The 17,273-nt window shown below is 41.3% G+C and overlaps 1 protein-coding gene across 16 annotated transcripts in view; it reads left to right on the plus strand.

Moving 5' to 3' along the window:
* REPS2 (RALBP1 associated Eps domain containing 2) overlaps window positions 1-17,273 on the plus strand; it is a 183,111-nt gene that overhangs the window by 16,068 nt on the left and 149,770 nt on the right. For 12 of the 16 annotated variants that reach the window (XM_014591378.2, XM_027775465.1, XM_006157969.2 and 9 more), the window contains exons 1-3: window positions 3,613-3,757; window positions 6,334-6,460; window positions 12,152-12,249. In XM_014591378.2, the coding sequence (XP_014446864.1) occupies window positions 3,632-3,757; window positions 6,334-6,460; window positions 12,152-12,249 (351 nt within the window). In that variant the 5' untranslated portion in view covers window positions 3,613-3,631. Of the gene's footprint in view, window positions 1-908; window positions 1,055-3,612; window positions 3,758-6,333; window positions 6,461-12,151; window positions 12,250-17,273 lie in introns of those variants that run through there. The other 4 variants (XM_027775461.1, XM_006157970.2, XM_027775470.1 and 1 more) reach the window with 2 other exon arrangements.

Below are 17,273 nucleotides of genomic sequence, written 5' to 3' on the forward strand. Positions count from 1 at the left end.
TTGTCTCTCTGTCTGTCTGGCGAGCGCATGTGCCCTATAGCAAAAATATCTCCAAAAAAAAAAAAAAGGGGGAGCTCCTGGATCCTACGTGGCCAACCGTGGTTCAAATCCTGTCCTCGGTGGCCTTAAAAACACACTATGCACGTGTGTGCCCCAAATCCTGACAGGATGCAGAAATGGAGGAGGAATTGTGGCATGTCAGTGCCCTGCTGGGGGGTGCTTTCTCCCCCTTTCTCTGTCTGTTTCTTTCTGGTGAGCACACATGCCCTTCGGCTATAAAAAAAATCACATCTGTTTTACTATTAAGTTTGCCCTAGAATGAGGGACTGCTCTATAGGGCACTGGTTAAGAGTCAATGTTCCTGGGTTCAAACCCTGGCACTGCCACAGATGAGCTTTGTGATCTTAGGGGTGTTACTTAGTTCCCCCATGTCTGTTTCCATATTTGTAAGGGGAGGTTAATGGTTGTTTTATCTTACAGAGTGGGCGTGAGAATTCAATGAATTAAAGTGTGTGCATCCTTCATACGGTGCCTGATATATTTAAGCAGTATGTAAATTTTGCCTGCTGTCGTCCGTCACTTATGATTACATTTATACAATGTCAAATCCTTTTTCTTGGTACTGGACTAAAGGATGAAGTGCGAGATCAGTCCCAAAGCTGAATTTGTTCTGCAGCAATTCGGCAGCACTGAAAAAAGGTTACGCCAGAATACCTTGGTTAAACCATAGCATTTTTCTCCCATGACATAGTTATAGGAGTCCTCATTGTGTTTAAATCAAAATTTAATTTATATTTAGTGCTCTGGAATGGTTCCTCAAAAATGATTCATCTTTTGGCTGTTGAGTTCCCCTTGTTGCAGTTTTTCAATAAAATCTCACTTGATCTTCTGTGATTCTCATCCTAAAGAATTGCCTCTGCCTCGCTTTATGTCAAAGAATGATGGCGAAATACGATTTGGAAACCCAACTGAGCTGCATGGGACCAAGGTTCAGATTCCATATTTAACCACGGAGAAAAATTCCTTCAAAAGAATGGACGATGAGGATAAACAGGTAAACAGTCTGATCAGGCATGTTCATTTGATTCTGACCATAAAACCTCACCCAGCAGGCCTCTTATCTGCTGTTAAGCTTCCAGCAAATCTCACCATCTGGAACACAATTACGGACTTGGAAGCGAGCCAGTAAAGTTTCCTTGTAACAAGAAGAAGAGGCTGATGCGTAGGAAATGCCATGAGCCACCTATAGGTTCTTTGGAACCCACTTGAATGTAGAATTGTATCTAAAATAAGGTTACTCATTTAATATAAGGGAGTCTTCAGAAGGTCATGGAAACTGTATTATGAAAAAAATTATTCATAGGTTTCCATTTTTTTTGCACCAAATAAACTTGTACTTTAAGCTATTTTCCATAATTTTTTGAAGTGTTTGTATACTTACTTGATTTCTCTAGGTCAGTGGTTTTCTAAATGGGTTCTCTGAGATGTACCTTCTAAGAGTTTTTTTAATAGATCCTCTTCTCCAAAAGGAAGTCTGGAAAAGGAATTTCTCTGGTTAAGTTTGTTTGGAGACTTCTACTGTATATCCCATTCTTGTGTCGGGGGGAGACTGAATTCTTAGTCTTAGAAATGGATTGTGTATATTAGCACAGCAAAGGCCCTGAAAAGTCCGGCAGTAGAGATCTGGGTATCTGTAGTTACTACATTTCTTTCACTAGAGAATCCTTTTTGGGTAACATGTTTGGAACACCATCTTGGGAAATTCTGCCTTTCTCCATTTAGTAGGTTTGGAACCAAAATAGGGATGATGGACTTTTAAAATTAGACCACCAGTTGCAGTAGTCAGATGGTGATTAGTAAAGACCAAAGGATAAGACCCCAGAAGAGTGAGCCTACCACAGAGAGGTAAATAATCTACACATTTAAGTAGACCTTGAAGACATTAAGGTAGAGCCCATACTAATAATAAAGATATGGAATCATGCAGAGAAGTAAAATTGTATTCAACATAGTGTATTCTAGGAGACAAAGAAATTATCAATAGTTATAGTTTAGGAGGACTTGAATCAAAATATTTTAAAAATGCAACAAATTTTAAAGGGCAGTGTTGGAAAATGAACTTACATGGCTCACCCTGATGATGTGGGATATATGAGGTGTTGCTGTAGAAGTTTATGTATTTTTAGTTCTTATATCTCCTTCATTCTCCTCTTGGGATCTTGGGCACGCATGCACACACGCCCGGCGTGAGTTTTAAGCCACCGGGTCTGGGACGCTAACCGCAGTTGACTACGTGGGAGTCCAGCGACATAGCCATTACGCTAACTGCTGGTTCCCCTAATGGTTTTGATAGTAGAACTGGCTGAATGTTAGGTTGATTGCTCTGCCTTCATACATTTTCCTTATTCTGTTAGGAAAAGACAACCAGAGGTGGAGTGTAAAAAGTCCTTAAGGAATCACATAGGGTGGGCCAGTCCCATACCCTCATGGTCAAGGGAGCTCCTGGGGACTAGCAGTTAGAGTAATGGCTATGTCGCTGGACTCCCATGTAGTCGACCGCGGTTTGCGTCTCAGACCCGGTGGCTTAAAACTCAACACCGGGCATGTGTGCATGTGTGCCCAGGATCCCGAGAGGAGAATGGAGGAGAAGGGATTGCGGCGTGGTCATCCCCCTTAGGGGGTGATTTCTCACTTTCTATCTCTTTGTCTCTCTGTCTGTCTGGCGAGCGCATGTGCCCTATAGCAAAAATATCTCCAAAAAAAAAAAAAAGGGGGAGCTCCTGGATCCTACGTGGCCAACCGTGGTTCAAATCCTGTCCTCGGTGGCCTTAAAAACACACTATGCACGTGTGTGCCCCAAATCCTGACAGGATGCAGAAATGGAGGAGGAATTGTGGCATGTCAGTGCCCTGCTGGGGGGTGCTTTCTCCCCCTTTCTCTGTCTGTTTCTTTCTGGTGAGCACACATGCCCTTCGGCTATAAAAAAAATCACATCTGTTTTACTATTAAGTTTGCCCTAGAATGAGGGACTGCTCTATAGGGCACTGGTTAAGAGTCAATGTTCCTGGGTTCAAACCCTGGCACTGCCACAGATGAGCTTTGTGATCTTAGGGGTGTTACTTAGTTCCCCCATGTCTGTTTCCATATTTGTAAGGGGAGGTTAATGGTTGTTTTATCTTACAGAGTGGGCGTGAGAATTCAATGAATTAAAGTGTGTGCATCCTTCATACGGTGCCTGATATATTTAAGCAGTATGTAAATTTTGCCTGCTGTCGTCCGTCACTTATGATTACATTTATACAATGTCAAATCCTTTTTCTTGGTACTGGACTAAAGGATGAAGTGCGAGATCAGTCCCAAAGCTGAATTTGTTCTGCAGCAATTCGGCAGCACTGAAAAAAGGTTACGCCAGAATACCTTGGTTAAACCATAGCATTTTTCTCCCATGACATAGTTATAGGAGTCCTCATTGTGTTTAAATCAAAATTTAATTTATATTTAGTGCTCTTGAATGGTTCCTCAAAAATGATTCATCTTTTGGCTGTTGAGTTCCCCTTGTTGCAGTTTTTCAATAAAATCTCACTTGATCTTCTGTGATTCTCATCCTAAAGAATTGCCTCTGCCTCGCTTTATGTCAAAGAATGATGGCGAAATACGATTTGGAAACCCAACTGAGCTGCATGGGACCAAGGTTCAGATTCCATATTTAACCACGGAGAAAAATTCCTTCAAAAGAATGGACGATGAGGATAAACAGGTAAACAGTCTGATCAGGCATGTTCATTTGATTCTGACCATAAAACCTCACCCAGCAGGCCTCTTATCTGCTGTTAAGCTTCCAGCAAATCTCACCATCTGGAACACAATTACGGACTTGGAAGCGAGCCAGTAAAGTTTCCTTGTAACAAGAAGAAGAGGCTGATGCGTAGGAAATGCCATGAGCCACCTATAGGTTCTTTGGAACCCACTTGAATGTAGAATTGTATCTAAAATAAGGTTACTCATTTAATATAAGGGAGTCTTCAGAAGGTCATGGAAACTGTATTATGAAAAAAATTATTCATAGGTTTCCATTTTTTTTGCACCAAATAAACTTGTACTTTAAGCTATTTTCCATAATTTTTTGAAGTGTTTGTATACTTACTTGATTTCTCTAGGTCAGTGGTTTTCTAAATGGGTTCTCTGAGATGTACCTTCTAAGAGTTTTTTTAATAGATCCTCTTCTCCAAAAGGAAGTCTGGAAAAGGAATTTCTCTGGTTAAGTTTGTTTGGAGACTTCTACTGTATATCCCATTCTTGTGTCGGGGGGAGACTGAATTCTTAGTCTTAGAAATGGATTGTGTATATTAGCACAGCAAAGGCCCTGAAAAGTCCGGCAGTAGAGATCTGGGTATCTGTAGTTACTACATTTCTTTCACTAGAGAATCCTTTTTGGGTAACATGTTTGGAACACCATCTTGGGAAATTCTGCCTTTCTCCATTTAGTAGGTTTGGAACTAAAATAGGGATGATGGACTTTTAAAATTAGACCACCAGTTGCAGTAGTCAGATGGTGATTAGTAAAGACCAAAGGATAAGACCCCAGAAGAGTGAGCCTACCACAGAGAGGTAAATAATCTACACATTTAAGTAGACCTTGAAGACATTAAGGTAGAGCCCATACTAATAATAAAGATATGGAATCATGCAGAGAAGTAAAATTGTATTCAACATAGTGTATTCTAGGAGACAAAGAAATTATCAATAGTTATAGTTTAGGAGGACTTGAATCAAAATATTTTAAAAATGCAACAAATTTTAAAGGGCAGTGTTGGAAAATGAACTTACATGGCTCACCCTGATGATGTGGGATATATGAGGTGTTGCTGTAGAAGTTTATGTATTTTTAGTTCTTATATTGATAGTTAAGGGGGCTGTAGCGAATCCTGTTTAACACTCCATGTACTGTCATTTTCATGATTCTGACACATTTAAACCAGTTCTTTAGGAATATATAAGAAAGGGGGTTATAGAAATGTTCAGTTCATATTTTTTGGCAGATTTCCCCACCAGCATTGGAGAGGAATGAGGATCCACTGTCTTATGGTGGTTGGTGCCCTGGGAAATTTGTAGGCCCAGTCCCTGGCTGTGTGAAAGAGGATGTGTCCTTTCACTGTAGGCTGGGTTTATGCTTGGCTCAGCCAGTCTGTGCATGCTTCGTAATGAAGATATTTTCCTTTTTTTTTTTTCTTTTTTTGCTATAGGGCTCATGTGCTCACCAGAGAGAGACAGAGAGAGAGAAAGGGAAAATGAGAAATCATGTCCCAGGAGAGAAGGCCACGCTGGAGATTGCCATGCTGCAATCCCTTCTCTTTCATTATCCTCTCAGGATTTGGGGCATGCACGCACACGCACTGGACATGATTTTCAAGCTGCTGGGTCTGGGACCTGAACTGCAGAATTGGCCGTGTGGCCAGCTTAACTTCCTCACCACCTGCTGGCCCAGTATTTTTCTTTTTCTCAAAAAAGAGTAATTTTATCTCAGGTTGCATATTTCTTTTTAAACTAAGGGGACCTATGCAGTCTCTGTGTTAATAAAAAGCAAAGTTCCCTTGTTATTTGGGTACTCTAAAATTATCAGTCTCTTGGTAGTTTTTTTTTTTTTTTTTTTTTTTTTTTTTAAAAAGGAGGAACTCCAGCAGCAAATAGGGCTGTTTACCTTGCCTAGGGTCCTATTCCAGGTTCATACTCGAATTGGGATTCAAATTGTAGCTTGTTACAAGGCTTCATCTTAGTATTTAGGAGAGAAGTGGCTTACCCATAATAAATTGTTTTAGAATCTCTCACTGTAAAAAAAAAAAGAAAATTTAAAAGCTGGTATTTTACTTTGGCATAGTAAGCTCCAAGAATATTTAACATTGAACATTTAAAATATGTATTTTAATGTTCATATTTGCTGGAAGACTTGATAAGTATAAAGCCAGGAAGTAGAAGTGTTTGTTAATGAATGAACATTAAATCCACAAAGAGATCACACTTGGGAGCATGAATGTTATTTCATGTGATCAGTGTCTTTTGTTCTCCAAAGGAAAATATTACTGGAATAACTGACTGTGTTTCAGGCTGGTTTTAGTAATTTAGGTAACTCGGCACTGGTGAGACTTGATTCTCTGGGAGATTTTATATCCTCAGACACTGCTTTTTAACCATGCTGCATTTTCGAGGAAACATTTCCCTGCTTTGTTAAATCAGCCAGGTCACCAGCAGTAGGGGTGCATTAGGCTTCCTAACTGCAGCTCAGAACACCAGGTTTCTTGCATGGTCGCCTCTGAACTCTGCTCTGGTTCTTTGAAGCAGGAAACACAGTCTCCCACGATGTCACCCCTCGCCTCCCCTCCTTCTTCCCCGCCTCATTACCAGAGGGTGTCCTTGAGCCATGGCTACAGCAAGCTGCGGAGCGGCACAGAACAGATGCATGCAGGTAAGAGGCGACCTGGGGGCCAGCTGTCCCAGGTGATGGCTTAGAGACTCCGTCATCTACCAGGCAGCAACACCAGCAGCTGCTTAATTTCCTGATTTAATTATCCCGGTCTTTGGAAGCATGGCTCAATTTAATTTTATATTCTCAAGCCAGGTTTATTTATTTTTTTTAAAGAAATGAAACATACCTCAGTAATGCTGCCTCTAGTCCTACAGACTAGTTCATCTTTAGATTTGTAAACAACTAATTAGATGATTTAACCTTTTATGTACAGATCTCATTAAACTGGAACATAGTACATTAAGGGTTCATATTTTTGCAATTGGTACTCCTTTCTGAAAACATACCAAATATATTTATGTTATAACTCGCTTGGTGAGATTGCTTTAAAAATATAACTATGCAAAAACAAAAGAGTGGATCAAACCTTTAAGGACTGAGCACATACATTAAAATATTTAGCTTTTACATTTTGGAATATGGATAAAGGGAGTGCTAGGGTAATGTTTTTCTGAAAAGCATGTGAGGGACAAAATCGTGGGGTTGCCTCTTGCTCTCGTTCATGCTCTGTTGGCCATGTTAGTGGTAAAATTGGTTGGCTGGTTCTGAGGATGACTTGCAGAGTTGGCTTCCTGGGCTGCAATGCTTAGCGCTCCATAAATTCACTGCAGCATCTTGTCCTCCTGAGGCTCAGGCTCCTAGTTTAAGATATGACCAATTAAAGGTATTCCAGAATTGGATGTCTGTATCCTCCCCTTTCTATTGTGGACTGTGGTTGAAAATGACCCAGTTTCTGCAGGTTTTTGCTTTATCAAAAATAATGGTGACTTCTAGCTACAGGGACAGAAATAAAAATGTGAGCTAGGCTCAACTATAGAGAAGCTGTCATCTTGCAGAGAGAAGTAGGCATGGCATGCTGGAAATAGCTTTTGATTAGAATCAGGAGGTGTAGGTTTCTGTGTCCAGCTGCATGACTTTGGGTAAGCCATGTAACTTCTCTGAACCATGGTTTCTTCTTTTCTTTTAAGCTAGCGTGATGGTGTCCCTTAGAGGTATGATGAGGATTAAGTGAGAACTTGAGTACAAAATCTGTTGGAAAATTAAATCCTATGCAGATACAAGATGATGTTGCTAATGTGTACTAGCAAAAAAAAAAAATCACTCTCCTGCCACTAGTCTATCCCACTGGTGTCTAAAACTGAGTGGGGTTGAGAATTCTTCATTTTTTTCTTACAGTTTTTTTCTTTTTCTTTGGGTTATAGAAAAAGTCATGACATATTTTTTTCTGTTTTTCTATGCAGAAATGCACTTTTATGATGACCCAAGAGAAGTAGTTTTTTTTTCCCCCTTTTTCTAATACTATTTGGGCATAGACTTTCTTTCTTTCTTTTTTTTTTTTTTTAAAGATTTTTGCCATAGGGCATGTGTGCTCACTGGAGATAGGTAGAGAGAGAGGGAAAGTGTGAAATCATCCCCCTGGGGAGATGGTCACACCATAATCCTTTCTCCTTTATTCTCCTCTCAGGACTTTGGGCATGTAAGCACATGTGCCTGGCACGTTTTTCATGCTGCCAGATTCAGGACTTGAACCATGGAGTCGGTTATGTGGGATCCAGTGCCTTAACCACCATGCCAACTGCTGGCTTTGAATGCTGTTTTTTTTAAAGAATTATTTAACTTTATTTATTTATTTATGTATTTTAATCTGATCAGAGAGGAGGGGAGAGAGAGAGAGAGAGAGAGAGAGAGAGAGAGAGAGAAGAGAGGGAGGGAGGAAGAGAGCGGGGGGAGAGAGAGAGAGAGAGAGCGAGCAAGTCACCAAATCTGGAACTCGAACTGTGGTTGGCCATGTGGGAGTCCAGTGCCCTTAACCACCACACCACCTTCTGACCCCTGAATGTTGATTTTTAAGTCACAGGTGAGTCTATTTTTGTTCTATTGAATCAGCCAATCACCAGTTCTATCCTTGCTATTCCTTAAAAAACTTGTCTGTACGCTCCCTCTCTACTTCATGCCCCATTCTTTCCTCATTCCATCCCAATTACACTTCCATTCATTCCCCCAGGTGGTAAGGACACAGCCTGATTCTCTCCATCTCTCTCAGTTCTCAACAGCCTGTGCCAAGGTTGTCCATGGCTTTTTCTTTCAGACTCTTTCAAAAAGTGAGGCACACTCCATAGGTATGATGAAATGCACCCATTTAAAACCTTCAGTTTGAGTTTGGTTATGCCCACCTGGCTATTACTTTGATCAAAAATAGACTGTTTCCATTACACCAGAGATGCCCGTTTCAAGCTACTCCCAGCCCCCTGGATACAAGCACTGTTCTGATTTTTATCACCATTGATTGGTTTTGCCAGTTCTAGAACTTCACACAGATGGAAACATGCAGAATGACTGCACTCATTTTTGTCTGCCATCTTTCCCTCTGCATAATGGTTGAAATTCATCCATATTGTTGTATTAGTAGTTTGTTTTGATTATTCAGTAGTATTCCATTGTATGAACATACCACAGTTTGGTGACCCATTCTCCCATTGATGGCCATTTGGATTGTTTCCAGTGTTTGACTGTTAGGATTAAGCATACTGTGACATTTGTGTATGAGTCCGTTTTGGACATATGCTGTTGTTTCCTTGGCACCTGGGAGTGGAATCACTGGATCTTAAAGTAGCTATAAAAGAAACTGCCAGCATTCTAGTTGTTTTTTTAAAAAATTATTTACTTCTTCCAAAAGAGAGAGAGAGGGAGAGAGAGAGAAAGAGAGACACAGCACTCCTGACAAGGCCCCAATGCCACAACACCCCCAGCTTCTGCCTGCCTGGGTCATGGGTGCTAGTATACTCAGTGTACTTCCGGGAAGTCTCTGGATGTGAACTAGTAACTTTCTCATGTGAGTCTGCCTTGCAGAGTGCTGTGTTTTACCGCTGTGCCACTGCCTGGCCCCAGGAGTTCCAGTTTGACATTGAACTTCACAGTGATGAAATCATTAAGTTTTTTGTTGTTTGTTTTAATACTCTTCCTCTTGGAGAAAGATGCTACTTGTAGTTTCCTATTAAACAAAGGGGATCAAAGAATTATTTGTTTGGCATTGAGTTGCTTGTTTAGGTTTCATTTGGGAGGAAAGTAAGTCAAGGTAATAAATAATACCTACCATTTACCTCCTGAGTTTAGGTCCAGTTGAGGAATGAGTTAGAAGTCAGGCTGATGATGGTCTGAATGACTTTGTTACCAATGTTGCTGATAGGAACACATAACTTAGACTTGTGACTGGGTGGACTTCAGATACTGCCTTTCTAGTCAGCGGCAGGGTTGGCCAGCCCAAGCTTTCCAAATGGTTAGGAAGAGAAAATCTGTCTCTCCAGAAATGACCCTTCCCAACATACACACAGCCAAGTCTTCATCCAGGCCTTAGCAATGAGTTGTCTGTCTCTTCCAAGGGAAGGCCTTCGTAGATGTAGGACAGGAGCCAGGGGCCAGGTAGTGGCCTTCTCTCCCTGTGTCTCTTTTGGGCAGTAGACGCTCTTTCCTTCTTAGGTAAGCAGAGGCACTGGGACTTGATTCACAGGGAAAGTTCATGATCACTCTCTCAACCAAGCTCCCCTAAACCGTGTTTAAAATCTTTTAGCACAGTTGGAATTAGGGGTTTTATTCAGTGTTGCAGCAACACGGAAGGACTTTGGAAAGTTCTGCATTTTAGAAGTCAATACCTGCCTACCAGCAGAGACTTAGTTGTGTTTTTTTCTTATTTTTTTTTTTTAAGGCAGGGTCTTGCTTTGTCATGGACCTTCTGTCTCAGCCACCCAAGTAGCTGGAACCACAGGTGCACATCACAGCACTTGCTTTATTCGGGTGAGCCTGAACTGAACGTAGGCCTCCTGTGTGGCCCCAGCCTACTCAGGAGCAGTGTCTTTGCCTGCATGCCCTATAGCTGGGCTCAGGCTTACTTTCTAAGACTTGGATTATGTGGGTTTTTTTTTTTTTTTTTTTTTGGTATGTGTGTGTTTCTTTTAATGTTTTTTTTTTTTTTTTAAAAATTGGGCTGTTGGAAAAGTCATGACATATTTTTGCATAGAAAAATATGTTATGACTTCTCAGACAATCCAATATTTTTATCCATTTTAGCAGGTTCTGAAAATCCCTTAATGATTTGCCAGGCCATCATTTACTATATATGCTTTGTACCGAAGTTTATTTATTTCTTCTATGAGAGACACACAGACATACAGAGAGACACACAGACACACACATATAGACAGGCATCCCCAACAGGGTCTTGATGCAGCAATCCACCCCCAGTCTCTGTCAGCTCTGATCATTCAGGTGCTCCTATACAGGTCTTGGGACGTGAAATATGAACCTTCTCATGTGGGACTAGTTGCACCACTGTTGTGCCACCTTATGGCCCTAATTTTGCTACTCTAAAATGTGTTCATGGGGCCTGAAGATGGTGTAGCAGTTTCGTCACTGGACTCCCACATGGCCGACTGAAATTCCAGTTCTAGACCTGGTGGCTTAAAACTCAAATCAGGTGCATGTGCGTGCATGCCCAAGATCCCAAGAGGAGAATGGAGGAGAAGGGATTGCAGCATGGCCATCCCGCCTGGGAGTGATTTATCGCTTTCTGTCTCTCTGGAGAGTGCGTGTGCCCTATAGCAAAAATCTCTACTAAAAATAAGTAAGAAAAATTAATATGTGTTCATGTATTTTAATGTGTTATAACGTTGTGTTCCAGTTGCTGGGAAGAAATATGAAAAGCAGATTTGAGCCCAAGAGTGAATTGTTCTTGGCGTGCTACTGTACCTTCCTTATATTAAAAAGATCAAACTATGTTGAACAGGGTGCCAGGCTATCTTTTCACTTAATTTTCCTTATAAGTAGGCTATAGAAAGAAAACATTTTACTTACCCATATACTTTCAAAAACTCGGACTGCTAACACACAGTGATGAGAAGTGGTTTCAACTTAGATAATCATTTCTCCTTTCTGTTGGAGCTGAATTCTACCTGGCTATTTTGCATGCTCTCCTTACCATATTGGCAAGGTCATTATTCAGTTTTCTGGAAATAAAAAGAGTGAAAACATTTCATTTTTATGACTTAAAAACTCTTTTAAAAGGTAACAGAATTACTTAAAACACTTTGGTTATTGAATAGTATAAATATAAACATAAAATACATCTATTCACTTCTGTATTTTGGTCTACTTGGTTTTACATTTATTTGATAAGGAAGACAGTGCCATTTATTTTTCAAAAATAAGATAAATGATAATGTTGATTCTTAGCATTCACAATGCATATTCATTTCCTTCTTTGGAGGGATAGACAATGCATGGAAAACATTTAAGTGGAGTATATAGAGAATTTATAAATTTATAACATGGCACTTTTGCAGGCTACTCTCATTGTTTTCTATCCCTTTGAGGTTGTTACTGTTCTACCCTCACAGTTTATTTAGAATCTTAACCTTATTTAAATATTTTCCTGCCTTATCATGAATTGGTTGACTATCTTCGGATTGTTCAGTGACATTGTCCCCAGAGCATGGCAGTTGGTCTGTCCTAGGTGGCCCTATGAGCACATGCTCTAATTCCTTTGCCAGTTCTTCTCTGTATCAGTTTGAGTGTAAAGTCTTAATTTGCAGGTGGTATCTTTGCATACCATGCTGACTGTTCCTCTTGCTGTTTCAGCTCCTTATGAAGCTAGACAGACCCTTGCCCAGTCTGAGGGACCTTCATCTGGGGGCCCAGGAGTGAAACCTCTCAGGCACCAGGCTTCCCTTATCCGGGTAAGTGATGATATGGGGTTATGTATGGGGGAAGTGGTGAACTAGGGACTGTGGCTTTTTGATGGGCCCTCCTTTTCACTGAGAGGAAGATGTGAGCCTGTCTCTACATGCAAATATTGTGCTTCTTGTTCTGTTGCTTGTGTGTTTTCCTAAATCTTTTCTACTCTGTATGGTTCTACTCCTTCTTAATCTTTCTAGAATAAACCAAGCTGGTTCATTTTTTTCTTAGTCTCACCCCATCCATTCTTTGACTCCCTCCCTCCATCGCCCCCTTCCTTCCTTCCTTTCGGACACCCACCCCCAAACAGGGTCTTGTCATGCTTTGATCCTACCCCAAGCCCTCCAGCAAGTCAGGATCATGGGCACACCCATGGAGGTGCCTGACATGTTTAGGTCGACCCAGGATCCAAACCCAGGTCTTCCCATACAGCTCCAATATTGTGAGGCAGCTCCCTGATGCCTGTGCCACCATAGCTGGGCCACTAGGTTGGTTCTTGATGGTTAGTATGTCTAAAATGTCCTTCCACCTTCATCTCCCTAATCATTAGGCGGTGCCTTCAGGAGAGCTTTACTCTTTTTAAGCAGCCCATTTGTCTCTGTCTTACTCTTTGCTCTTACTCATTCGGTGCATGGTTAGTTAACCGTTCATTTGCTTCGTGCCTCCAGTTACGTGATAAGCTTTTGGAAGGCAAAGGCAGTTCTGTATTTTCTGCTAGCTCCAAGGCCAGTTCTATTTGGAGAACAAGTTATTTTACATGCAGTAGCCATTGCTGTTTCCTGTATGTAACAGATACAAAACAAATATTATGGCACAGGCATAGGCAATAACTCCACAGCTTAGACAATTTCAGCTTCCCGTTCTCAGGGGTTTTCCTTTGGGTAAAGAGTTCTTTTTTTTTCTGTGTCTGTAGCTGTTGTCTTGTATAGTATCTCTGAGTCCTCTGCTATGGAAGTAATATTCTCAAAGAAGGGTGTGCATGGATGTGCGTGCATGTGTGTGCGTGTACATATGTGCACGTGTGTGTATCTGTGTGAGAGATATTAGCAAAAACCCGAGTTTACTGTTTGATACTGAAGACAGAGGAAGTGGAGTGGTTTGTATAACATTTCAATTGTATAACTCAGGAAGGCGATCAGTTATGTGCAGGCAGTTCTACTCAAAATAGAAGGGTGGTGTCAGAGCCGCCCACAAAGAAGTGGGCTGCGAGTCTGGAGCAGAATAAACAGAGTCTGCAGAAGATCCTGGTGTTCATTGCGTACCTTCTGGGAATGGGCGCCGTGTTAGACGCGGCACAGAACTTGATCTTCCAATGTCTGTGTACTAAGAACTTGCTTAGAAATACTAATTTAGCCATATGTTACATATTTATATTTAATGCATCCTGTGATCATAAGATCTAGGTACTACTATCTCTGTCAGTATAGAGGAGTTGACTGTGGCTGAGAGAGGTCAAGTAGCCGGTCTAAGATGTCATTCATAACTACCTCGTGGCAGAACCAGGATTTGAATCCAGGCCTGTCCAGTGTCAAAACATGAGAGTTTTTGTTTGTTTGTTTTTAGTTTACTAATTTATTTCATCCGAGAGAGAGAGAGAAAGAGAGAGAGACAGCATCCCCAACAGGGTCTTGACCCTTACTTTCTGCCAGTCCTTGATCATGGCACATGTGTGCCTGGTGTACTGGTATACTCAGAGAGATCTCTGGATACAAACCTGGAACCTTCCAAGGTGGGTCAGCCTTGCAGAGCATTGCTCTCTACCGTTGTACCACCATCCGACCTCCAAAGACTAAGCTCTTAAATACTTTGTCCTATATTAGAGTTTCATCTGACAAGGAGGCTATGATCTAGGGTTGCTGCATAAAAAAATGTTGGGTACAGTAAAAAACATTCATGAAAATTCTTTATTGCTACTATATTGGAGAACCAAGATACCATTCTCTTCCGGGCCTGGCACAGTTCAGTTTTATCCCCAAGTTGGAACAGACAGTTGTTTCTTTAGCTGAGTCCTAGATGTAGCAGTTGGCTACATTTAGAGATCCCATGGTACAAAAAGTGTGTGCCTTTAAACGCAAGAATCACGCCCATCCTGGAGTGATGTTTACATTAGGAACAGTATTGGCAGGACAGGGATCCAGCCCAGAACTCTTCAGGGTGTGGCTGTGCAGTGCCTGTAGAATGTGATCTGGCTCTCTAGAGTCCAGAGCTTTGCAGTGGTGGGACTTGGCTCACTGGGCCCTGTCTGCCTGGCCCCCTGGATGAAATGGCCATGGGCACTCATTTGGATTAATGCCTTGTGGCTTCTCATCATCATCTTTTTTTCTTAGGAATTATTTATTTAATTTTAATTAATTAATTTTGGAGAGCAATGGTGATACTGGAGACAGTGTGAGAGCAAGATGGGGAGTGGGGGAGGGTGAGAGGAAGGGAATCAAGGGAAATAAGAAAGGAGCAAAACATTTAAAAGACCCAAAATGGAAATAAGTCCATTCATTATAATGTGTATGGTAATATCTTTGACTGAACCAATATGCAGTGTATTCGTGATGGGGAAATTCATTTGGTATACTGTAATGGTACACAGTGATTGAATGTAAAAAAGATGAATTAATGAAAAATAATAGAGACGAGACATTTATGGGACACAGAAATGGATTATTATCTGTTAATGAAAACGTGTATAGTATCCCCACCTGGACTGGTGTGAAATGTATTCATGTTGGAAAATTCCCTTTACAAGCTAAGTGATGTATAGCTAAGTGATTGAATATAAAAGAAAATAAAATATGTTAATTATTTATTATTATTATTGTTTTTGTATATTTGCTATAGAGCACACATACTCAGCAGAGAGGGACAGTGAGAGAGAGATTGAGAGAGAGAGAGAGAGAGAGAGCAAAAGCAAACTTCCAGGTCTGGGATCCGAACTAGGCAGCTCCCTGATGCCTGTGCCACCATAGCTGGGCCACTAGGTTGGTTCTTGATGGTTAGTATGTCTAAAATGTCCTTCCACCTTCATCTCCCTAATCATTAGGCGGTGCCTTCAGGAGAGCTTTACTCTTTTTAAGCAGCCCATTTGTCTCTGTCTTACTCTTTGCTCTTACTCATTCGGTGCATGGTTAGTTAACCGTTCATTTGCTTCGTGCCTCCAGTTACGTGATAAGCTTTTGGAAGGCAAAGGCAGTTCTGTATTTTCTGCTAGCTCCAAGGCCAGTTCTATTTGGAGAACAAGTTATTTTACATGCAGTAGCCATTGCTGTTTCCTGTATGTAACAGATACAAAACAAATATTATGGCAAAGGCATAGGCAATAACTCCACAGCTTAGACAATTTCAGCTTCCCGTTCTCAGGGGTTTTCCTTTGGGTAAAGAGTTCTTTTTTTTTCTGTGTCTGTAGCTGTTGTCTTGTATAGTATCTCTGAGTCCTCTGCTAGGGAAGTCATATTCTCAAAGAAGGGTGTGCATGGATGTGCGTGCATGTGTGTGCGTGTACATATGTGCACGTGTGTGTATCTGTGTGAGAGATATTAGCAAAAACCCGAGTTTACTGTTTGATACTGAAGACAGAGGAAGTGGAGTGGTTTGTATAACATTTCAATTGTATAACTCAGGAAGGCGATCAGTTATGTGCAGGCAGTTCTACTCAAAATAGAAGGGTGGTGTCAGAGCCGCCCACAAAGAAGTGGGCTGCGAGTCTGGAGCAGAATAAACAGAGTCTGCAGAAGATCCTGGTGTTCATTGCGTACCTTCTGGGAATGGGCGCCGTGTTAGACGCGGCACAGAACTTGATCTTCCAATGTCTGTGTACTAAGAACTTGCTTAGAAATACTAATTTAGCCATATGTTACATATTTATATTTAATGCATCCTGTGATCATAAGATCTAGGTACTACTATCTCTGTCAGTATAGAGGAGTTGACTGTGGCTGAGAGAGGTCAAGTAGCCGGTCTAAGATGTCATTCATAACTACCTCGTGGCAGAACCAGGATTTGAATCCAGGCCTGTCCAGTGTCAAAACATGAGAGTTTTTGTTTGTTTGTTTTTAGTTTACTAATTTATTTCATCCGAGAGAGAGAGAGAAAGAGAGAGAGACAGCATCCCCAACAGGGTCTTGACCCTTACTTTCTGCCAGTCCTTGATCATGGCACATGTGTGCCTGGTGTACTGGTATACTCAGAGAGATCTCTGGATACAAACCTGGAACCTTCCAAGGTGGGTCAGCCTTGCAGAGCATTGCTCTCTACCGTTGTACCACCATCCGACCTCCAAAGACTAAGCTCTTAAATACTTTGTCCTATATTAGAGTTTCATCTGACAAGGAGGCTATGATCTAGGGTTGCTGCATAAAAAAATGTTGGGTACAGTAAAAAACATTCATGAAAATTCTTTATTGCTACTATATTGGAGAACCAAGATACCATTCTCTTCCGGGCCTGGCACAGTTCAGTTTTATCCCCAAGTTGGAACAGACAGTTGTTTCTTTAGCTGAGTCCTAGATGTAGCAGTTGGCTACATTTAGAGATCCCATGGTACAAAAAGTGTGTGCCTTTAAACGCAAGAATCACGCCCATCCTGGAGTGATGTTTACATTAGGAACAGTATTGGCAGGACAGGGATCCAGCCCAGAACTCTTCAGGGTGTGGCTGTGCAGTGCCTGTAGAATGTGATCTGGCTCTCTAGAGTCCAGAGCTTTGCAGTGGTGGGACTTGGCTCACTGGGCCCTGTCTGCCTGGCCCCCTGGATGAAATGGCCATGGGCACTCATTTGGATTAATGCCTTGTGGCTTCTCATCATCATCTTTTTTTCTTAGGAATTATTTATTTAATTTTAATTAATTAATTTTGGAGAGCAATGGTGATACTGGAGACAGTGTGAGAGCAAGATGGGGAGTGGGGGAGGGTGAGAGGAAGGGAATCAAGGGAAATAAGAAAGGAGCAAAACATTTAAAAGACCCAAAATGGAAATAAGTCTATTCATTATAATGTGTATGGTAATATCTTTGACTGAACCAATATGCAGTGTATT

Source organism: Tupaia chinensis, unplaced genomic scaffold, assembly GCF_000334495.1.
Source record: "Tupaia chinensis unplaced genomic scaffold, TupChi_1.0 Scaffold000567_1, whole genome shotgun sequence".
Lineage (NCBI taxonomy): Eukaryota > Metazoa > Chordata > Mammalia > Scandentia > Tupaiidae > Tupaia > Tupaia belangeri.